Genomic DNA, 24428 nt, shown 5'->3' with positions numbered 1-24428 from the left:
CTGTTCGAAACGCCGAAACCCAACTGGCTCTTTTCAGAGCCAACACTCACTCTAAGAGATTTACACATGGTTGTACCCGCAAGTTTACTAATTACTTATATATAGTTTCCTCTTATATCAATATACAAACGAATTCTTCGGGGAGTAATTAAATTCTCCGTTATGAATAAAATAAATAATATTTTAGAGCCATTATACACTTTCTGAACAGAAAAAAAAGTTCAAAGATTTACAAATAACCAATACAGGGTTTACAGAAGGTAATGGTGAAAGACTTGTCTTGAAATGTTATTCCATGGAATGCTTTACTTTTTGAGAAAAATTCTCGATATTGAGATTTACGGATTTATTTTAAACACGTGTCATGACACGGCGAAACGTGCGGAAACAAGGGGTGGTTTTCCCGTTATTTTCTCCCGACTCCGACGACCGATTGAGCCTAAATTTTCACGGGTTTGTTATCTTATATATAAGTTGTGGGCCATACATAGCAATGTTTACCGAAAGTGTCCAATGGCTTATTCAGCATCTTAAAGGCAGTGGACACTATTGGTAATTGTCAAAGACTAGCCTTCACAGTTGGTGTATCTCAACATATGCATAAAATAACAAACCTGTGAAAATTTGAGCTCAATCGGTCATCAAAGTTGCGAGATAATAATGAAAGAAGAAAACACCATTGTCACACGAAGTTGTGTGCGTTTAGATGGTTGATTTCGAGACCTCAAGTTCTAAACTTGAGGTCTCGAAATCAAATTCTTCAAAAATTACTTCATTCTCCAAAACTATGGCACTTCAGAGGGAGCCGTTTCACACAACGTTTATACCACCAACCTCTCCCCATTACTCGTCACCAAGAAAGGTTTTATGCTAATAACTTTATTGAGTAAGATGCTGGTATTTTGTTACCATTGCATAATTTCTCGGCTGACCCAAACCGAAGCGCCAAGGTGGTTGGTCATCACGTGTGAGAAGTTTTATAGCTTATCATATCTTATGGTTTATTTATTAGCTGCACTGGCGGTCATGCAGGCCGTAGAGTACGTTTACAAGTAAGACTATCATTTGGTCATTTGGCACGGGTATTCGAAAGCAGATAAGATGATCTTTCTGAACCTCTTGCTAGCTTCGCTGGTGGGATTTCCCCTGGTAGTATTTGGTAGTCTTTTTGTTGCATATGTTTTATATCTTCATTACGTGCATGTGAAGTACAGCCATGTTCCTGGACCAAAGCGGAAAAGGTAAGTGTACACGATTTGCCTCCCTAATCGTACTGGTCGTCGACTCCCGTTATTAATACCCTGAACTATTGATGGATATGTTTCACTGAAAGCGTATTCATAACGAGTTGGACGTATGCATTCAGTGTTAGTAATTTTTCTCAGAACGTTTCCATAACGAATGCTTAGCGTGTTGCCAGCGTTCATAACTTATGTCCTACGATAGTGTAACTACTGCACAGCACGCGGCAGCATATTGCCGGAGATCACATGCAGTGGCCTACGCCTCATATATTCCTTACGAATCCGTCATTTTTGTGAAATAATGCAGCTCCCAACATACAAAATTCCCGTTTTGATCGTTTTCTCACAGTGTTGTATGTTGCCGTGCGTACGCGTATACATTCGCGTGCAAGACGCATGATGCAAGACGCATGAATTCTTGGTCACCATTATCTTGACTGCACAGCGTTATAACACGCAAATGCAACGCAATATTTGTGCGTTGGGCGTCTTGCGTACACACGGCAGACTGTGAGGAGTATGAACAAAAATTTGAATTTCTTAACGTTGGGAGCTGCATTATTTCATGAAAATGACGAATTTGTGAAGAACATATGACGACCAAAACCCACCGCAGAAAAATATATGCTGCCATGGAGTGTGAGTCTGTAAAATTTTCCGCCCCAGAAATGTACCCTGATGTCCAGGACGTCACTGTAGTACAATACGAAAGTGTAAGGCCGCCAGCCAGGGCTACGTGCAATGGTACTTTTCGGATGGAACGAAAAAGCACGGTGAGTGACTCAGCGTGCAATGGTACTTTTATTTGCTATCACGTGACGGACAATCCTCCAATCAAATGGCAAGGATCTGCTTGGATGTTATATAAAATGCAATATTCGCAGTATATAACGCAATAGTTTTTTTTTAATGATTTTTATTTCGTTGATTTTTTGGAATGATACATTATTGCAATAACTGGGTCAAAGGTCACAATAACATATTAAAGAATTCAGTGACCTACATTAATTTCAGAAAAAAAAATTTTGACTAAGAAAATTGATTTGAGCATGCAATTCTCATCATTTTGATACCAAAATTGCATATACATGTGGTAAAAATTGACATGGTTATGACATATTTTTACCAAAAAGGTGGTATTTTACCCTAAAAATGTCGGATTTTAGTGGGTTCTGCCCTGACCACATGGTAAGTCGGATCGGGCTGAAAATTTGTGTGCATTCATTGCTCATAAGGACCTACAAGCACAACAATTGTTATCAAAATCGGAAGACATGAGGTAAAAAAGTGAGTTGGTCTGACCATGGCCTGACTTGGAATGACCGATATACCAGGTTGTTTTAACGTTTAATTTTGCTGGTTCTTTGTATGACCATCGTGAAGAGGCCTTTATACTATCATCGCTATGGTGTTTATTCTTCCTTCCTTGTGTTAGGAATTAGACTACACAATTTGCTCTAGCAATAAAACGGGGGCCCGGCAAACACTGAAGGGAAACAATTAAACGGGTATAAACGAGATTTGGGAAAAACAGTAGATTGATCTGCTGCACTCAACTAGAAGAAAATAAATGAGTTATGGCCATGTCAAACAGTGGCAAGCATAGAACAATGCCAACGCATGGGATCGCGGGGACGGGGAGGCACTGAGGTGCTGGTTAGATGGGACGGGAGAAGGAGGGGGCACATGGTAGGAACGGCAAAATAAAATGCCTTGAACAAATGAACGGGGCTGGGAAATAATTTGGAAAGGAAACAAAGAAAATGGACTTGAGGACGATAGACAGGACAGGAGTATAATAACAACCACTGCAGCAGGACCCGTGCAAAACTGAAAAACATAGATGGGACCGACTAATAAAAAAAAATGGAAAAAAGACGGGCAAGTCTACGATTTCACAAAGCACTAAGATTGATCTTAACTTTGTATCAATTTTAATTGCTAAGCAAAGAGTGACGTCACAATACCAATTACCGTGTCCTTGTTTGTACTCCGTTTCGTTTATTTTTTTCCCCGTTCAGTTTATTTTTTTCCTGTCCCGTATTATTATTAGTCCCTTTTCTCGTTTTCCCTATCCCGTATTATTTCCCACTCTCGGTAATTTTGTTCCGTCCTGGTCATTATTTTCGCGTCCTGTTTTTTCCCCGTTTTGTATTATTTGTCAGTCGGATTAATTTTGTTCCCGTCCCATTTATTATCCCCCGTTCGCGCACTTGTAGGCGTTTTTGCAATGTTTTTTTGTTGTTGTGCAAATTCATGCACTGCGGGTCCAGTTAGACAGGTAAACTGGGCAGTTAGCACAACTGAATACCCGATACGCATAACAATGTGCACTGTTGATGATCTGATCATAGTGCATGGGGGTGATCGTACACAATGACCACGTGACGACAGTAAAGTTGCGATGACATCATCAGATCACATCAAGAAATCAGTGTAAGTGTTAGTTTTACTGTAAACTGTCACTTTAAAAAGAATAACAATATTCAGGAAACACCCATCAAATTGCGTTTTAAAGATATTGTTAAGCACATGTGTGACACATGCAAGCTGTCATTTTTTGCACAAAACCAATCCAATGACTTCATAATTTAATGAATAACTGGAAATTGAACGGTCTTCCAGGACTGAAGAAGAACAGTCCCTAAAAAAAATCATCAAATTTGGCCGCTTTCGAGCATTTTAAAACAAAAACGAAGGTCACGTGATTGTTTTAACCAAAAAGTGGTACAAACAATCACGTGACCTTCCGGGCTAGTTTTACTTCCAGCCGTATAAAAGTATCTTACCAAACCAAATTTAAATCTTTTTTTTTACAAAATTATTAACGAGTAATTGGCGAAAAAGATCATGTATTCAAATTATCGCTATAGAATGTAAATAATGGTGAAAATCTAACGTAAGATTCGCATTCAAAGAGTCCGTGTAACGGAACTTGTTATATAACCCCACGGCGTGGAGCAATCGGAACGTAAGCCTCGGGGCATATCACGTACCGCATATGCCGTGTCTCGTGGGAGGGGTTTGGGTTTGTCAGTCGGTACACCTCGTGTCGAATCCGATATTTCTTATGATCGCTACGTTCCAATATTATGCTCTGCTTTGTTTCATGGCTCCTAATTTCTTTTTGCTAGGAGTTTTCAGGTAACAATAAAAAAATATTGATGATGTCAAAACGTAGGAATACCGCATTTTGTTATATTAACAGTGTTATTGTGCGAGTAGCTTAAAAAATGTTTTATGAAAAAGAAAAGAAGGATACAAAAACGGAGCCCCCGATCGAAAAAAGACCAGGTGAATAATAATTTTGTCAATAACGATTTTTGTTTACAGCAACCATCTATAAAAACATTATTTATGATTATACAGCCCTAAATTGCGTAAACGGTGAGCCGGTGTGTCCCTTTAATTTAAGGCGTGTTTTATTCAATTTGTCATAATTTGCTTGAGGACGGATGCATGTGTCCTGAAAAATGGAGATGCGTGATAGATGCCATTACCCCGTCCCCCTGCCCCTTCCTCTCCCAGCCCCGCGTGCTCTAATGTCTGACTCTGTTCTCCATGATCCCGTCCCCTAGCAACAGTTAAATAAAAGGTGCCGTTCCCCCGTCCCCTGCCCCTTTCCTATTCCCGTCCCACGTGCTCTAAAGCCTGCCTCCGTTATCCCTGATCCCGTCCCATATAGCAACAGTTAAATAAAAGCTGCCGTTCCCCCGTGTCCCCCTACCCCTGCCGGTGAGGCGGTCTCGGAGCTCCGGCGTACTCAGAGCTCCAGATTACCAAATACGGTAGTGTTACGTCATGCCGAGCCTGCGCACCCCAAGCGAAAGTAGTCGATTTTAGCGCCGTGCGGAGTCGACTGACTGTTTTGCTCTACACCACAGAGTTATTGACCCATTTCACCTGACGTCATCAGCAGTTGTGTAGAAAAAGTTTTTGTTCGCCATGGACGCGGTAAAAATTTCACGTTCGAAAGGCGACGCGCGAAAATGAACACGGGAGAAAGGCCTTTGACGCGGTAAATGTCACGTGCTGACGGCAAAAAGTCACGTGCTGACGGCAACGCACAGAAAATGTACACGGAAGATAGGCAATGGCGGCCCCCGTGCCAGAACCCGCGTATTCAGGCGCGCATTGTTGAGCACCGTGCGCCACTGCTGCGGTGTACTTGTGCCTAGTTTTGTTCACAAAGACACGAGAAAATCGTTTTCCTTTTCTCTTTTTATTGAAATTTAATGTCTTCCTCGACAATCTATGCGATTTCTCTGACATGGCTGCATGATATGACGATTTACTACATTCTTTATATTTTAAATTAAGCACAGAGGGAAATACTGAAATTCTGACGAAATCTCATTTTAGTGACTTTTTAATTATACAGTTTCCGCGTCTTTTCCCCCAATTTACCATGGTATATCATGATGTCCTGTTAAGGAAATTGTGAAAGTCGTTGAGGAAAACATTTAGTTTCCATAAAGAGTGAAAAGAGACATGATTTCCTCATGTCTTTGTGCACAAAACTAGGCACGTTTTTACCTCAGCAATGGCGCTCGGTGCTCAACACACTGCGCGCCCGGTGCGCGCCTGAATTGTTGTTGAAGAATAGGCAGACGCGCGCGATCTTAGGATTGCGCGCAAGATTTCCGTCGCGCGACCATCGCAACTCTATGCTCTACACACTTTCGTAGCTGTCATGGTGGCGCCCATAACGTGTGGTGAACGAGTGTAGCGTATGCGACAGTATTTTGAAAAAAAGGGTAATCACGTAATAAAGTATTTAAGGAGTGGGTGCTACACAGAAGGGTCGTCTGAAAACCAGAAGAGGGTAGTGGTGGTCAAGGCTACAGTGCTGATCCAGTGGCCTCGTAAATCATCTTTAAATAAGTTATTAAAAAAGTGCATTGGCCTCAATGAATGATACGAGGAAGTGAAGTAGTATGGCTCGGTCATTTTCCTGCCCAACCCGATTCAGTAGAAATAATAAATAATTAAATAAAACATTACATTGGTTTATAATGGTTGTCCGTTATAATGGATTGTCCGAAAGTTCCACATAATCAAGTATTTGAGGAGCGGGAATTACAAAAAAGGTTCTTCTGAAAGCAAGAAAATGGTTTTGGGTTGCCCCTCGAAAAAGCACTCTACGATAACAAAACAGGTCTCGACAGCATCGACGAATATGGCAGCAAGCTGTTTTTCGTTGTTATGGTAAAAGCGCCTGTCGAAACTATGAGCTGAATGAGGATCAGCTCATTCATCCCATGGTATAGACGGGCTCTTTTGTTATTGACTAACGCTGCCTTTGTGGTCGGGGCACCATACCAACGAAAAACAGCATGCTGCCATATGAGTCAATGATGTCATCGTCAGCCAATCACCGTGCAGGAAAACCATGCTGTCTAATAGTTGACATTTTCGTAATGGGAGTTTTGGATTAACGGTGGAAATCGCTGTATCCTGACTGGACTAGGTACGTTCCGGTCTCGCTTTTAACATTTTCGGGAAGAATATGAAATAATATATCCATATATACTAATTGGGGACTGTTGCTGACATTCAACGGGAAAATTTGCCATGTTTTTGTCACTTGTTTTCTTCTTTTTGAAGCCATTTTTTACGTACAAATTTCTCTTTTTAACATTTGAGTTGCACCGATTTTTTTCATACTAAACAACAGATATGGTCTTCATTTCAATGTACTTATACATTATTTCTGTCAATACTTTTCAGATAAGGCCAAAAAAGACTGAATTTCAGAAGCCCTTTGGACTAATTATATATTCAAACCGAGGTCACGCATGAAAATTCACGCCAACTCGTGCAGATAAATCACAAAGGAGACTTATTGTATCGAGTGATCTGCGGGTAGCCTGGTCAGAGATCTGAGACTGTAATTACTGCGTGCCAAAATCCCCGGTGACGTCATCCGGAGCTCTGAGTACGCCATAGCTCTAAGGCAGCTACACCGGCCCCTTCCCTCTCCCCGTCCCACGAACTCTAAAGCCAGCCTCCGTTCTCATGATCCCGTCCCCATACGCCTCTCTTTTAATATTTTAGGATGACGTCATAATTTTTACCCCCCCCCCCAAAAAAAAATAAATAAATAAATAAATAAAAATAAAATAGGCTATGGGCGCAGCCACTGTACTGTACTGTACTGTCAATTCTCAACGGATTTTGTCCAAAAATAGATGTAAATGTTCGTGTAAATTTGGTGAGGTTTGATGCGGTATCCAGGGAGGGGATCCAATAACGTACACACACACACACACAGGCAGACACGATTCGGCTATTTATAAAGAGATACAGTGGCAAGCAAAGAACAATCTCTTTATAAAAAGCAAAGAACAACACCAACGCGCGGGATCACAGGTACCATGGAGGCGCGGGTTAGGTATGATACGGGAGAGGGCAGGGGCACAAGGTGGGCCAGGTGACTGGGAACGGCAACAACAATTGGGCGGGGGATATCATGCGGGAAAGGAAAGAAGGACGTATAAACGAAATGGGAAACACTGAACGTGAACAAAACGGAACTCGGAAAGAACCACTAGCGGAACCCGAACGAAATTGGAAAAGATGGAGGGGACCAACTAAATTAATAACGAGAAACGCAAAAAAAGACGGACAAGTGTACAATTTCGCAAAGCCCTCAGATTCGTCTTAACTTTAAGATGGGTGGTTTGCCACCATAGTTTGTGACCATGCCCTCCACCTACCCCCCCCCCTCCCCCCCCCCCACCCCGTCCACAACGCTACTTAGCAGCATCGGCCGATTTCACGAAACGGTATGATACATCCTATCTTGAGTTAATCGTAACCCGAGTTACTGATAATTGTCTAGTATTCTCACTTGGTGTATTCCAACCTACGCATAAAATAACAAACCGTTATATTTTTGCTCATTACTGGTTATCGAATTTGCAAGAGAATAGTAACAGAAAAACACCCTTTATGCATTACTTTGCGTGCTTTAAAGGAACACGTTGCCTTGGATCGGACGAGTTGGTCTATAAAAAAGCGTTTGTTACCGTTTGTTATAAAATGCATATGGTTAGAAAGATAATTTAAAAGTAGAATACAATGATCCACACAAGTTTGCCTCGAAATTGCGTGGTTTTCCTTTTACCTCGTCGACTAACACGGTCGGCCATTTATGGGAGTCAAAAGTCTGACTCCCACAAATGACCGACCGTGTTAGTCGACGAGGTAAAAGGAAAACCGTGAAGTTTCGAGGCATGTTTGTGTGGATCACTGTATTCTACTCTTACAGCATCTTTCTACCCATATGCATATTATAACAAACGCTTTTCAAAGACCAACTCGACCGATCCAAGGCAACGTGTTCCTTTAAGATGCAGAAGCCTTTTATTTTTTGAGAAAGAAATTAACTCTTTCTCAAAAACTACATTACTTCCGAGGGAGCCTGTTCTCACACTGTTTATATTATGAACAGCTCTCAATTGCTCGTTACCGAGTCAATTTGTTTGCTAACAATTTGTTTGACTAATTACCAAACTATAAAGTTCATTTAACTATAGTGCAGTCTCTGTACTGTGCATGGGACTCTTAAGCAGACTGAAAAGTCTCATTTTGTAAATTTAGTGATCAGGTTAATTTGTTATTTTTCTTTACAGTTTTTTCACCGGGAATGCTGCTGATTTGAAGCAGGCTGCCATAGATGGCAGAGTGTATGAAGATGTGTTCCTTGATTGGTAGGTATCTAGTTTTGTTTTTATAACTTCTGTCATTGTGGAGGTTGATGGTCTATATAAACATGCTCTATTTTTAGAGCTACCAAATCGATATGTGGTCGTTGTTGAAATCGGAGCACTACCATTATCGGTTATGAGTTGTGAAAGGTGGTATATTTTCATACTTAAAAAAAAAATTAATACTTTAAAAAAATACTTGAAAAACACGGTGATTATTTTTATACATTTAATGAGGACTCACCTATCCATAACTTTTAAAGAAATCATTTCATATTCGCTGTGTTAGGTAAATTTAGGTAAATTTCACTATTTTAAAACACCCAAAGCAGTGAAACCAGCCCGAATAGGCAAATTTGATGTTTGGGACCAAGGTATATCAAATATGAAAGTTTAAAAGTATTTTTTTTTCTTTGGGGAGGAGGTGGGGGCGTGGCCAACATTTTCGAAAAGTCTTTGATATTTATTTTTCTGATCATTTTATTAGCAGGAAACCAGTAATAAATGGAAAGGTTTGCGGTAACACCATGTAGTAATGACTATCTCTACTGAGTTGGCGTGGTTCTGAAAAGAACCGTTGGTTTCGACGTTTCGATCAGTATGCTCGATCAGTATGCTCTGATCTAGCCTTGCTCAAGGCAGTCGAATTATTCACTCCGAAAAAAGACCGCCGTTGTATAAAACCCACCCGTATTCACTCTGCGTAACATCGCACGACACGGTGCCCCGTACACTATCAGCATGCGGAGGCCGTCAGGCCGACAGCCTTGTAGGGTCTGTGTTGAAGCCACTGACCTCATTACTATAATAAGCGAAGAGTTCCCACGGTCAGCTCATTACCATAATGCCCGCGAAAGACGAGACATATCTACATCATCACACCCACCACCACGGACGCTAAGCGAGCATGATAGGCGTGCGTGATTGAACGTCAAAATGAATAACTCATTTGCCTCACATCCTGTTAGGTCTGACGAACGATATACATATTCATGAGCTGCATACTAGCATATCAGAGAGCCCCCCTCCCAATATCGTCCACTAATGGAATATTTTAAATACAACACATTAAACCCGGAAGATACAGACCCGACAAGGCTGTCGGCCTAACGGCCTCCGCATGCGGTTAGTGGTACGAGTGCGATGACTTGTGTGAACAGTATTCGTACGATCTGACAGTGTGTATACGGGTGGGTCATGCGGTATGATCGCACGCACCATGAACAGGGTATACGGGTGGGTTTACAGCGGCGTCTTTTCGGAACGAATAATGCGACTGCCTTGAGCAAGGCTAGCTCTGATCGTCTTCTGGAGAAAGCTTTAGCTTTCTCCAGAAGACGATCAAAGCATACTGATCGATCAGAGCATACTGATTACCTTTCCTTATCGTATATCCACGATGCAAAGTTTCAAATCTTACAAGTCATAAATAGCTTGGTTTTTTCTTATTGGCTACCTATCTCTGCGAAGCATTTGCGGCAAAAATAGATTTTACAAAACAAACACAAGCATATTAGCAGCTACCTCGTTAGGCCTTTGAGAAAACAGCCAGGAGAAAAATTTGAGGCCACTTTTGTTTTTTTGCATTTACTCCAGAGGTCATTTTGATTAGTTTGCAAATTGCAGCAGCTTATTCTAATTTCTTATTGATAATATTTTTTATTTTAGCATGATCAGTATTTCTGATTGTGATAGTTATGTTTTCTATTTACATTTGCTAGCTCAAGTGACCTGACGTATGGGGTGGATGAGAGGAGGAGCTGTCCTCATCTACTGAATAAGGAACAGCATTCATAGAAAAAGAAAAATTCCACACAATGACATTGAAAATATTAAAGATAAATCTCCGGGTAGGCACAGAGAATATTTCGGAATACCAACCTGTAGTTAATTTAGACATGTTTTCATTGAGAAAACCAATGAAAAGGGGGCCTACATTTGATTATGTTTTTAACCACACAAACCTGCTATCTAATGTATTTTTAGTTTTTAATTATTATTATTAATATTATTTTTGGATCTTTCCCTTTGCAGGAATAGGGAATTCGGGCAGGTTTTTATATTCTATCTCTACTACCGGACCTTTGTTCATGTCTACATTCCTGAAGTTGTAAGGGTAAGCTTTTAGCAAGAAGACGGAGTGTTATTGTGTGTGATTATAAGCTAAAATTTAGCCCCCTAGTGTCACAATTAAAGTCCACTCATGGTCAGGGCTACCATAAAAAAGGGACAATCTAACATGTTGCCTGTCATGTGTTTTTGGAGCTGTTGTTTTTGTTTTTACTAATATGAAAAAATGTTGTTGTTTTTGTTTTGTTTTGGTTTTTTTTTACAATATATATAATTAACAAATGGGAGATAACAGGGAGATTACATTTGCTAATTTTCCTTCTTAGAACTAAGACTTTTTTTAAGAAACTTTATTGCTCTCAAAAAAGAAGAACATTTTGTTATTTTGTGCATAATGTTGAGATACACCAAGTGAGAAGACTGGTCCTTTGACAATTACCAAGTGTCCTTAAGGTGTAAGGTATCAGCGAGCATGAAAATTGCCAAGACATTCAAAGTCGCAAAATTAGCTTTGATGATCAATCAATCACTTTCGTTTAACGGTGATTATGAATGAGCACACAATTCTTGACAAAACATTATTTTATTTTTATTTTAAACAAAATATGACAATTTTCACACTTTGGATGGTGTGTTTCTTGAAAATTATAACAATTAAGCAATTTTGATTAAAGCACTGGACACTATTGCTAATTGTCAAAGGTCAGTCTTCTTACTTGGTGTATGCAAAAAATTACAAACCTGTGAAAATTTGAGCTCGATTGGTCGTCGAAGTTGCGAGATAACTACATATACAAGAAAAAACACCCTTGTCACCCGAAGTTGTGTGCTGTCATGCTTGATTTCGAAACCTCAAAATCCATTCTGACGTCTCGAAATCAAATTCATTGAAAAATACTTCTTTCTCGCAAACTACGTTACTTCAGAGGGAGCCGTTTCTCACAATGTTTTATACTATCAACCACTCCCCATTACTTGTTACCAAGTGGGGTTTTATGCTAATAATTATTTTGAGTAATTACCAATAATGCCCACTGCCTTTAGTCACTAAACAATTTCTTTTTCACACTTTGGATGGTGTGTTTGTTGAAAATCGAAGGGATGGCCATTTCGTTTGTGTATAAAAAGACATATGAAGTTGAAGCTATAACATGCTACAGTAATTCATCTTATCTTTCACCAATGTGACCGTTCTTAGTTTCAATTGGATTTCAGGAAATGTTAGTGTTGGACAACTATCCGAAGTTCGGGGTGGGCTTAGAAAACATGAAATGCTATTTTGGCCAGCGTTTAATGGGCCGAGGTCTCTTGACCGAGTTGGATCATGAAACCTGGAAACCACAGTCCGCCATGTTCAGCCCAACCTTCCATCGAAAGTAAGTCTGATCTCTGAAATAACAACAATACACAAAGAAATAACTTCTACATATTTTGTAAACTCAGAAATTCTTTAACAAACCTTGAAAATTTCATGTTGAATATCAAACACTGATAATCGTACATTGTGCAGCATATAATGGAATATTAACTTAGCATCGGGAAAAAATGTACTAGTTTTACCCTTACACAGATGTGTGTTAGCACTGTATACTGCCAGTGCTTTCACGGGTTGTAGTACCCTCTGCTGTGGATTCGGAATGCCTATAGCTATCGGTCGATCTCGATGGTCTACTTGGTAAGACATTTTTTCTAGAATTGCAAGGGTCGTTAGTTCGAATCCCATTGAGTTATGCCTGTGATTTTGTACACATGACTCGACTGGGACTTACCCATCGGCCCCAAATTCAAATTTGGAAGCCCCGGGTGGTCCCTGCTGGTAGTGAGTGCAACGCCGCGGGGACACTGACTTCTTCTTGGAAAACAATTAAGTCCCTGCCCCGACCGCCGGGCCCCGTGTAACGCCCCCAGGAAACATGTTACCATTGACAGGTGCATTACATGATAGCACTAACTTGACGTGTTGTAGCCTACTAGTGGTTAATGGTGCGTTCGATTAACTTCCCTTGGTTGACACCGGTCTGCCACCGATACGTTCGAATAGCTTTGACATCATTCCAGGGGCTCACCCGGCTCAGCCCCGATGGCCCTGCTTGTGGAGCGGGTCACTTGAGAGGGGGGGGGCTGGCCCCAGGTGCATGACGTCACCACGAGGTGGGTGATCGTTCGCTTAGCTCTTGTCAGGGGCTCAGCGAGGTGAGCACCGCGGGGTCGACATGGGTATCTGCGTTGTGACATCGCACTGTTCTTATAAACCTTCCATGTTATAGACAATGCATTATTGAAATGTCTGGAATTGAATTGAATCAGTTTCAATAGAGGATTTTCAGTTAAGATCAATCATAGCTCTTTGTGAAATCGAGTGCTGGTCATGACACTTGTAGGTCCGCCATGTGTCGTGTTTGCCCGGTGTTTCTAGCAGTGGCTCCCTTATGCACTGCAGCACCTTGTAAATTCTTAAATTGGTTATATAATAATAATGTTGTTAAAACCTTTCTTAAAATACTTCTATTTGTTCAAGTGCATTGGGTACCTTGACATGATCATCGTGTCCTATTTAAAGCCTTGTACCCGTGTGGCCCAAGTTCATAGAGCTGCTAAGCACAAACATTCTTCTTAGATAATTCAGGATTCCAACCAAATTTCTATGTGTTGCATTATCCTGAAAATCACGTGGAAATTTGGTTGGTAATCCTTTTTTTTTATCGAGAAAGAAATGTCTTGCTTAGCAAACGTTTTGCTTAGCAGCTCTATGCAATTGGGCCATTGGAGGAACCTGAATGACGATTTGGCTCCACTCTTCTCGAGTCTTGTCTTTTTCCAAATCCAGTCCGTTTTGTCATCAATCCAGAATCACCTTGGGGCATCCTCGCTATCGGTAGAATGTGTGTTGTATAACACTATACTAAACTAATGCAGTAAAATTCTCACATTATTTCTATAGCTACCTGAAGACCTGTATTGTCCAGTTCAACTCCAGCAGTGACGCTCTAGTTGAGTGTTTGTACAAGAAAGCTGATGGGAAAACAGAAGTGAACATGATGGATATGTTTAACATGGTTTCACTAGACAGCATCAGTAAGGTACATTTATATGTTATGTTGAAAAGCACTCCGCACTAATGGCGTCGATGTCGGACAATCCACACATTTTTTACCACTGCATCATCAGTGCAGGGGGAACTCAACTGTCACTGCATGGCGCTGGTAGTTTTGCAGACCTCTTAATTATTTTTATTTGGCAAATTGTTAAAGTCACCTGGAAACATATACATAAGAGTATATGCCTATGAACAATACAACCATTTTTTAGTAAGTGTTTGTCACGATTTTTATGTTAAAAAATAGATAAAGTTGTTTGGGGGCTGACTCCGCCTACCCCTTTTGTGACGTCAATCGAGGCAGACTTTGCCTGCAACGCGTAGAGTGAACACACGTGCATGTACGGTCCAAGTCGTGAGTTTGTACGTTTCGAAAAAGTTTTTTATTGCATTTTTCCGGCAATGCCGACCAGGTGTATTGCTGCTGGAGTGCAGCAAAACAACTAAGATGGGGTCAGGTTGCATGTGTTTCCTAGATCCCAACTATAGGCGGTTGTGCAGACCCACAAGAGCAAAAGTGGTCCGGTCCGACGTCTTTTTCAGCGCTGTGCAGCGAACAATTCGAGCCGTCGTGCTTAGAATCCGGAATACACCAAACATTTGACAAACTTATTCTAAAACCTGACGCCATCCCAACAACTTTTCCAGCTAGTGGGAAATCATAGAAGGTACCTGAAAGACGTGACAAACATATAGGAGCATATGCCAAACGTGAAAAATTCGGGTAAGTTAGAACTTTGAGGGCATATTTTTAGCTTGCGATTCACCGTGCAGGGCAATCCGAGTGGACCGTCCGCACAGCAGTCGTAGCGCGTGCAGTCTACTCGTGACCGTCGTTTGTATGCACCATACCGATCAGGTACCCAGAAGTAGTGTACGGGGCCAAACGACACATGTTCTCGCGCCTCGATTGACGTCACGAACAGCGCCCTCTCGGGTCGGGGCCTACTCTTAAATTTGTAAATAAAATGATAACTAATTTTTAAGAACCTTGGTTAACTGTTTATTCACATTCCACTCATCAAAACACATATCTTAATGACAAAAGCTTTACTTTGAAAAAATACCACTTCCAGGTGACTTTAAAGACTTTTTCCTAAACTTTCATGAGGACTCAAAACTGAATTTGACCTTGAAGTCTCTCTTTAGATTTCAAACGTTTTGTGGTATCTGTGTTAAAAACATGTTCTTGTTCATGTTCAATACAAACACATTCGTTCGTACATTTATTCAGTACCATTTATAACAACTGTGTTCCTTCAAATAAATCATTATAAAGATTTTTACTGATTGAAGACAAGCATTATCTGATTGTTTATATATATTTATATTTGATTTATTAAGGAAATCAATTTGTTTGTTCATTCAAAAGTCAGATGATTATTTTATTGTTTTACCATATACAAACTACCAGTAAAGTATGTGAGCACAAAATGAACCCTAAATTCCCACCACATCCCAACCAACAGTTGAAATTACACATAAGATTTCTGTCTATTTTAAACTATGTTTATATTTTCCTGTGTTATTCTTCTGTAGGTTGCTTTCGGAAAGGATATGAATGTATTTTCTGATGAAAAATCTACATTCTGCACAGATATTCAATTTCTGGTGAATGGTGGTGTATTACTACTCCGAAATCCACTAGTTTGGGTAAGTTTACCTCTTGATATAGCTGGGTTGTTGTTTTTATTTTATGTCACGTTTAATATCCGTTAAAAGCACATTTTGGTAAATGTCAATGACCCAATATTGTGCCTAAATAGGTTTTAGGCCTGAAAACTTGTCATATTAGGGTGAGAAATTACTTCTCTTTTCTAAACTACGTTAATTCAGAGGGAGCCGTTTCTGACAATGTTTTGCACTATCAACAGCTCTCCATTTCTCATTAACAAGTACATTTTTATGCTAACAGTTATTCCGAGCAATTACCGATTGTGTCCAGTGCCTTTAAGCAAGACTTGCTGCCTATTAGGCAAAATAAAAATGTTTCCGGTTATATGCCATTTTAATATAAGGTCGGTAGGTCGGAAAGTGTTTATCGTGTTCATAGCAAAGCGTCGAGTCGAACGCCTCTTGTTCTTTGTACGTAAATTTATATTTGATGTATAGGCCTGCTTCTTTTTCCTTCTTCTTCTCAGCGTCCATTGTCTGCAAATTAGACTTTGTAATAATATTGAGATGTACTTTGATAGACATGGGTTCAATACTAGAAATGCTGATTCTCTTAAAGGAACACGTTGCCATGCCTTGGATCGAACGAGTTCAAGGAAACTGCCCTACCAGCTATTAGAGGGATGAGGCTACCAGTGGGCTCACATCTCCTCTAAATCATCCGTCAGTTTTTACGCACCCTAAGTTATCGTCTTTTGTTATCAGTCTTTTTGTCTTGTCAAAACCTTAACTTCACCTTATTTCTTATGCACTTTGACTATGACGTCACTTCTGCACCATCCCAGTATAGCTATAGGTAGCTGACTAAGGATTCCACCATTGAAGATTGAAGTTGTTCTATAAAAAGTTGGGCGAGTTGGTCAAAAATTTGACTCCCATAAATGGCCGACCGTGTAAGTCGACATTGTACTTTACTTCTGCAACAACTTCTATCCATATGCATTCTGTTTTAGAAACAGTTACAGAACGCTTTTCAAAGACAAACTCGACCGATCCAAGGCAACTTTTTTAGGGAGAACAACTTAAAACAACTTAAAAGTTGTTCTCCCTATAAGCCTAACATGGAATGTTTTAAGCAACCTTTCAATTATTCCGGCGCTGCTATATGGAATATGGAATAAGTTACTTACTGAGGCCCAAAATGCATCGTCTATTGGTGGTTATAACAATATGTATAAACAAATCAATTTGTAAGTATATTTTAATCCTCATGTTGTTCATCTGGGTTTTTTTTTTAATGTAAAATCTTTTTACTCTGTCTGTTTGTATTTTGCTTTTTTTATACTGACACGGGACCATAACGTAATACAGCTCTGGTGCTGATTTGTGTATCCTGTATAAAGATATTTAATACATTTATAAATAAATCAATCAATCAATAATTACTAAAGCACCCTCCCGTATAGGTCATTATGAGATACTTAAGTCATTATGACGTCATCAGCTGTCAAATTACAAGGTTTCTAAACGTTAATAATTCTAAATCCTTGAAAATCAGCATTGAACCAACGACAAGAGACATTGGGTTGCTTTTTGTAGATTACATTAAAATAGGTATTTGTTTTTATTGTGTAAGTGACCTTGTGTGACCTCTACTTCCGGTCAAGAAGTGCCTTGTAGTCTAAAACTGGCATATTTTAAAGATGAAACTTCCTTCGTTGTCTTCTCTCCGTTGTGTGATAACTTATAGGCTAGTATAGTGAACAAAGTTTGCTTGTGGTTAGTTTCTTGACATGACATTTAATTTTTGCTTTTCTGAGAGTCCTTGTCTCCTCAACCATCTTGGCTTTCATAGAAATGGGGAAGTTTGTATTGAGGATGTTTGTATTGAACAAGAACAATTTATTTATAGTCTGTGATTTAATTTGTATTTCAGCTAAGTCCTTTTAGAGACCATATTAAATTACGACGGGAGGGGAGAGCTGCCGCCAAGAGAATGCGGGAGATGGGACGACAGTGCATTATGGGCCAGATGGAAGCGCTCAAACGAGGCGAGAAACTGGAGAACAACATCCTCAGTCATATTCTGCAGTCTGCAGCGCCAGATAGTGACAGCAACGATCTGGAGTTGATGATCGATCATTTTGTGACATTTTTCTTGGCAGGCAAGATATTTTTTTATTAGATGGAAATTTGAATCAGGGATAAAGAATATTTATTTTGGTTTTACCCATAATACACTGATGTGTATAATAGCACTGTATACGTAGGTATTTTCCGAAGCTTTTGTGGGGGGGACACAGGCATATTACTCGTTTGGGTTCGAACCAGTGACCTTTGCAATTTTAGAGCATTGTCTCACCAACTAGACCACCGAGATTGCCCAGTAGATATTTTTACTGGGTATATGCGGACGTCCAGCCTTGTTTCTCACACAGTTTTAGTCTTAATGTCATGTCTGCACTTTAAAGCCAAGGTGTACAAATGGTAGTTGTCCAAGACCAGTTTCCTCACTTGGTGTATCCTAACATAAATTATGCACAAAATGCCTGAACCCTTTCTCATGCTTGAAGCCTTTCTCAGACTCAAATCATAAAAAACATCTCTCTCTATAAGACTACATTACTTCAAAGGGTGACGACCCTAAAAATGTTTTTTAGTATCAACAGCTCTCCATAGCTCTTATACTGAGTGTTTGTGTTCAGTATTTTGTTAGTGAAATTACCGAAGGTACCCCCCCCCCTTTAAGAAACTAAAGACAGAAAACAGTGCAGTTCTTGAGTTGAATATTTTTAAATCGAATGCCAGTCAACATTCATGCGACAGATTTGATTGTTATAGGAAATTATTGAGTTGGTTACTAATATCGTTTTCTCTTCTTCAATACAAGTGCAATCTTTCCGTACAATTATTTCTTAGTTTTCATGAATAAGTAAACCACATTCAGGAGTGTTTTTGTAAATTTCTGTCGATTTTATTTGTATAGGTCAAGAGACGACAGCGTGTCTTATGGCATCTACATTGCTGGAGCTTGGGAGACATCCAGAAATAATGTATAAGTAAGTCACTTATCTTGTGATTAATTTTTTTGGGGTGAATTGCTGTTTTATAAGCCAGGTTAACTTGTTTTTATTTTTTTTATTTTTTATGTTTGGGTATTTGTTTGAGGTTTTTTTGTTCTTGTCTGTTTTAGGTTGTTTGGGTCGTTTTCTTTGTGGGTTTTGTTTGTTGTGTGTTTTTTTTTTTACTTTTTTATGCCATTAAACAACAGGGCAAAGTCTGGTATTTAACTTTGTTAATGTTTTAATTTGTTTTGATTTTTTTTGTTGGATATTTAATAAGTAAATAAACCAAAATAAAAGTTTGGTATATGCAAAGTGGCTTTTAAAATGTTAGGTTGTCACACCAGTTGCACACTTGCTGTTCTGTGGTGAACTCTACTTTTTTTTCCCTGTTTAAATATTTTGTTATAAGGATGAAGACTGAAGTTGATGCAGTGCTTGGTGATGATGGATATGTCAGCTTTGAAGACTTATCCAAATTGAAATACACAACCGCTGTAAGTTTGTATCAGTTAAATATTTGTATGAGTTTGTATGGGGTAAATTGAATATTCATGTACAATGTAATGAGTGAGTGCTCCTTTCAAAACAGACCGTGTAAGTCTAGCCTTGACTCAAGGCTGTTGGCGTAGTGTGCCCCGGCCCGGTGCGGCACGATTCGACAGTCTCGAGAAAGGCTAGTGTAAGTCTGGCAACTAAAAGTTCCCCATTCAGCCGCTGCTGTTAGCTTCCGGGTGCCTCTGAGCCATCAGTCAAAACATTTGCCACCATCGTATTATAGCTGCTATTAAAGGTTATGGGAGGTCAAAAAAATTCACAATCTCTTACGTGATCTAAAAACGAAAAAAAAATTATCCTGACGATGACTAGAGCAAGCTAGTCAAAGTTGTGACCACTAAGAACTCATTCGCTGTAGTGGGTTTAATAACCCTCGATCCACTAAAGCAAATAAGAAGTAGTCACGGCTGATTTCCTACAAGCAGGAGAGTTCTTTTCAGAACTGGGAAGTCTCCTGATTTCCGAAAACAGTCTACTCTGCGCAAAAAAAACATAATCTACCTAGCAAGTAGATACACACATGATGTTACCACAAATCTTATTTATCAAGTACGTATTCCCTTAAAATTTGTCCGTGAGGTGTCGTAAGAGCAATGACCTCTAAAGGGCTCATTGCAATATACTTAATTGATGAAGTGATTTATTGGTTTCATTTACGGAAAATTAAAGTTGAAGTATGCAGCATTTTAACTGCCTTTTAATTCATTTGTGTTTTAAAAAAGGTTTTGAAGGAAACTTTACGTTTCCATTCCCCTGTGCCATCTGTGGGGAGGGTGACACCGAAAGACGTGGTCTGGAACGGCATTAAAATCCCTGCTAACACAAACATCTCGGTGAGTTATTTAATTGTTCACTTTTTGATTTTTCTAATCCATCCCTCCCACATTTTACTTTCGTTGAATTCATCGCAAATGCCTATACTGGGCATGACCCCATTTACCTGACGTCATACTTTTTTGTTGCGTCATTTTGTGAGTCAATGTCACTGAGTGTAGTATAGACCTTTCTTTTGTTGATAAACAAACCGCCTTGGTTGGCATGGTCGGCTGAATGTTAGTAAAACACTAAATCTTAAAAACAGATGTTTTAACCAAATTCAGCATTTTCTGCAAACTTTCAATTAAGTAAAATACCTCTCATAATTATTTGTTTTGTTTTTAACAAAATCAACAAATTTTGTTACATTGTTACAAAAAATAGCGATCTTTTCTTAATTTGCACTTACGGCTTTCCATAGTTTTCCAATCTGGGTTGGCAAAAACTCGGGCTGTGACGTTGCAAAAGAAAGGTCTATAGCGGGAATGTTATCGCCACGGTGCATGGCTACACATTTACCGCTGAGCGTGGCACAGTTGCCGCCTGCGAGGAAATCGAGCCAGGGCTCGACATAATGCGCTTAAATTTGGCAACAAATGAGTTTCCTTTGTCTTTTTCCTTTTTCCTTTTTCTTGATTCACTCATTACTCACCTTAAAAGTTTTTAAAACTGAATGACATAAATGAAAGACTATCTTATCACGTATTATCATTTACTCCTCCAGGTTTGCATTATGAACCTGGCGAGACAGAAGGAGTATTTCGAAAACCCAGAAGAATTTATGCCAAGCCGATTCTTGGGTGGAGACAAGTAAGACATGCCTTTAATTTTTTATAGAAATATCCCTGTAAATGCGATCAAGCTAAATCAGTCGTTTCTCGGAAATATCAGGATGAAGAAACACTTTCTTTTAAATATAGAATGCCAAAATATATCTTATTTCATATTGTCAACTTCCTCCTGATGAATAACACTAAAAAGGGGTCAAAATTAGCATTGCAAGAAAATGTGCCGAAGTATTTTCAGTTAAATCAACTCGACTTCAAACTCTTATTTTCTCAGTTGTATTCTCTCGCATCGCTTGGTTTTCTGCTATCATAATTTTTGAAACAAATGTTATATCAACATGGCGTTTAAGCAGCATTAAAGCATTATGTTATGCTCTTTTCTAAAATTTTGTTTAATAACCTGGGGGTGAATTTCACAAACTTTGGTTTTCACGCTTTCAAAGAGTTTGCAATATAGAGCCAAACAACTAAAACAAGTGTTTACTCAAATAATCTTGTTTTAGGCCTTTGAGTTAAACTGTTTTATGTGTAAAACTTGTTGTTTTTTTCATTTTGATTCTGGTATTGCAAAAATAGTTTTCGGTCTAGTAAAAGTTTGAGCTACAAGCCCTAAGGTCTTATGGTATTTCCACCAACATGTAACATGTATAGGTGCCAACTTAATTGATACCAAAGATTACAGCGTGCCAACGTGCACAAGATGTGAAGCTTTAGTTATTATTGGAAAGAGAAATACACATCGGCGCCATTTCAACAAGCATACTTCTTGTTATATAACGGTCATTGTCTGGGCCCAATTTCATGGCTCTGCTTACCGCCGAATTCTGCGCTTACGATCGCGATTCCCCGCTTACGTGCAAGCGCCGAATTTCTGCGCTAGCCTTGTAACCGTGCCTAGTAACGTGGAGTACGCACGCGCAGAAGCCCAAATTCACCGCTAACCCGTGAAATACGCTTGCCGTAAGCACAGAATTCCCTGCTTCCGTAAGCGCCGATTCTGTGCTTACGGTAAGCAGAGCCATGAAATTGGGCCCCGCACTGATCTATAATTGTTGCATCAAAAGAGATGCTTGCTGAAAAGGTGTCCAGTGCACAGTTTAGGTTCCCCAGGGCCCAATGTCATGGCTCTGCTTACCGTAAGCACAGAATCGGCGCTTACGGGAGCAGGGAATTCTGTGCTTACGGCAAGCGTATTTCACGGGTTAGCGGCGAATTTGTGCTTCTGCGCGTGCGTACTTCACGTTACTAGGCATTCTACGCTTACAAGGCTAGCGCAGAAATTCGGCGCTTGCACGTAAGCGGGGAGTCGCGATCGTAAGCGCAGAATTCGGCGGTAAGCAGATCGCCATGAAATTGGGCTTAGGTCGTGCCTTTGGTGCTCTACAATATATGACTGAAACTTTCTTGTGAGTTTTATGGGTTTGAAAACTGGCAAATTGGTCATGTAGAAAATAATACAAATATACCTTTAATTCAATACAATTCAATTTAATTCAAAAAAAGGTTTATTGAAACAGGTCTCGCAGTTAAAAACTGAATTGCACATGTCAACGTCGTCTTAAAAAAATTACATCAAATAGAAATTATCAAAGAAAAGGATATTTAAAATTTATATTACTTTCTGGTAATGCAATGCTTTATGTTGTTTATGTCATTAGCAACAACTACATGTTCATCCCGTTCTCACTGGGTCCAAGGAAGTGTATCGGGAATCAGTTTGCTATGGTGAGTAAAGGCCAAATCACATTGCAGCGATAGCGAAAATGATAACGATCACGACGCAAAGGGAACGCATTCTATTGGTTGAAACGCTCGACGCAGAACTCAACCAATCGAGGGCATGCATTGCTTACATTTTCGTTGTCGTTCTCGTTATCGAGGCCTGTGTGACCGAGCCTTAGTCCTTACAAGAAACCAGTTAATTCTGCACGTCAGTATCGTATGTCAGTATCGTATTAGACTATAGACTATTGTTATAGTCTATTTGTATATAGCTATATGGCCCTATAACTGTGAGAAATTGTCCCAAACTTGCTCAAACTCAGACCACTTAGGTCGACTTTCCTTGATTAGAGCTCCCCCTCTCAACCCGCTTCCATTGGGTCGCTCTCTCCGTCTATCAACCATCTTCGATCTTTTCTTCGTCTCACCACACTCGGTTTCTCTAGAATTATTGATCAGCAAATTCTCTTGAACAAGTATAAAACAAACTCCCACTGCACCCGGATTGGAGAATGACGCCTGTGCGGCACCATAATGTAGCCCGAGCCCTAAATGTAGCCCGGACCTAAACGTAGCCCCAAACATGTCCGGGCTACATTAAGGGCTCGGGCTACATTATGGTGGGTGCCGCACAGACGCCCGTCACTTGTTGAATGTTTAACATAACTTAGCCCACTCCTACTATACAGATTCACTTTAGGAAGTGCCAGCTCTGCTGGATGAAGTAATGGACAAGGAAAACAATACAAACAAATGCTGCCCTCTTGTGACATACACTGTATTGTGTTTCCTGTCATTACCATTGACTTTATTGTTTCCAGATTGAGGCTCAGGTTGTCATGGCCAAGTTAGTGAAGAATTTCAACTTTGACCTCGTGCCAGGTCAGAGTTTCGACTATGTAAGGAGCGTTACCTGCAAGCCAAAGGATTCGTGTCGAGTATACGTCAAACCGGCCGTACCTAAGTCTGACATAATGGAAGAAGTTGAGTAAACATTTAAAAATATATATTTAAATTATATATACTGAACAGATGTTTTTTCTTTTTCTTGAACAACTTTTTTGGTTTTTCTGGTGTGAGTTAGCTTCCCAAAAACTGTTTGAAGTATTTCCATTTTAAACAAGAATTTGTTGTAGTGTTTATCTTTTTTTAAATATCAACCTTATATGTAGTATTTAAACTGCAATACTGCACTGTGGTCGTGGCCATAAAGGTCAGCCGGAGCATGTCACAGTAACTGGGGCTACATTTCATACCATCTACATCCGCAACCTCCAATGATCGTGGCGACAGTGCCCCTTATTTTCATATTATACTGCAACACATACTTTGGCTAAACATAGGACAACATATATAAGTAAACTTTATTAATCTCATAAAAGAAGAAACTGCATTGCTCGCAGAAATTTGAAAAAGCACCACTAAAAAAAATCATAAAGAAACAACAGGCAGATACAAAAAATAACACATGATTTTCTTCCTCAATGATACAACGCACAAGAATTTAAGAACTTAAACAAGAATTTAAACAAAACAATAACTCCACATAGTTTATATCTTTTATGTCTGGTGTCAAAAATTATAAGTTGACGTAATCTTTTATAACTATATTTTTCTTTAAGAAGGGAAACCACTTTTCAGTACTTCATTCAAATATTTTCATTGAAATAGTAAGATAATTTTTATACAAATTTGAAAGAGATGTTTAAAAATGTTCTATCATCGTAAGAGGCTGTTTTTGGTAT

The 24428-nt window shown here is 39.5% G+C and overlaps 1 protein-coding gene across 1 annotated transcript; it reads left to right on the top strand.

The window, feature by feature from the left end:
* Positions 1-1040: 1040 nt before the first annotated feature.
* LOC139941147 (cholesterol 24-hydroxylase-like) lies at positions 1041-23757 on the top strand. Its single transcript, XM_071937601.1, has 13 exons — positions 1041-1241; positions 8882-8959; positions 10991-11072; positions 12242-12402; positions 13968-14106; positions 15663-15776; positions 17674-17902; positions 18724-18796; positions 19212-19296; positions 20080-20190; positions 20898-20983; positions 22620-22686; positions 23505-23757. Exons 1-13 carry the CDS (start codon positions 1102-1104, stop codon positions 23673-23675), a joined length of 1536 nt encoding a protein of 511 aa, XP_071793702.1. The 5' UTR covers positions 1041-1101; the 3' UTR covers positions 23676-23757.
* Positions 23758-24428: the final 671 nt, after the last annotated feature.

The sequence above is a fragment of the Asterias amurensis genome, chromosome 1, assembly GCF_032118995.1.
Source record: "Asterias amurensis chromosome 1, ASM3211899v1".
Classification (NCBI taxonomy): Eukaryota; Metazoa; Echinodermata; class Asteroidea; order Forcipulatida; family Asteriidae; genus Asterias; species Asterias amurensis.
Note: the sequence above shows the minus strand (reverse complement) of the source record. Positions and strands in the feature narration are given on the sequence as shown.

Coding starts and splice junctions, on each gene's coding strand:
- LOC139941147 (XM_071937601.1), top strand. CDS start 1,102: ATGATCTTTCTGAACCTCTTGCTAGCTTCGCTGGTGGGATTTCCCCTG. Junction 12,403..13,967: donor AGCCCAACCTTCCATCGAAA/GTAAGTCTGATC, acceptor TTATTTCTATAG/CTACCTGAAGACCTGTATTG. Junction 14,107..15,662: donor CACTAGACAGCATCAGTAAG/GTACATTTATAT, acceptor ATTCTTCTGTAG/GTTGCTTTCGGAAAGGATAT.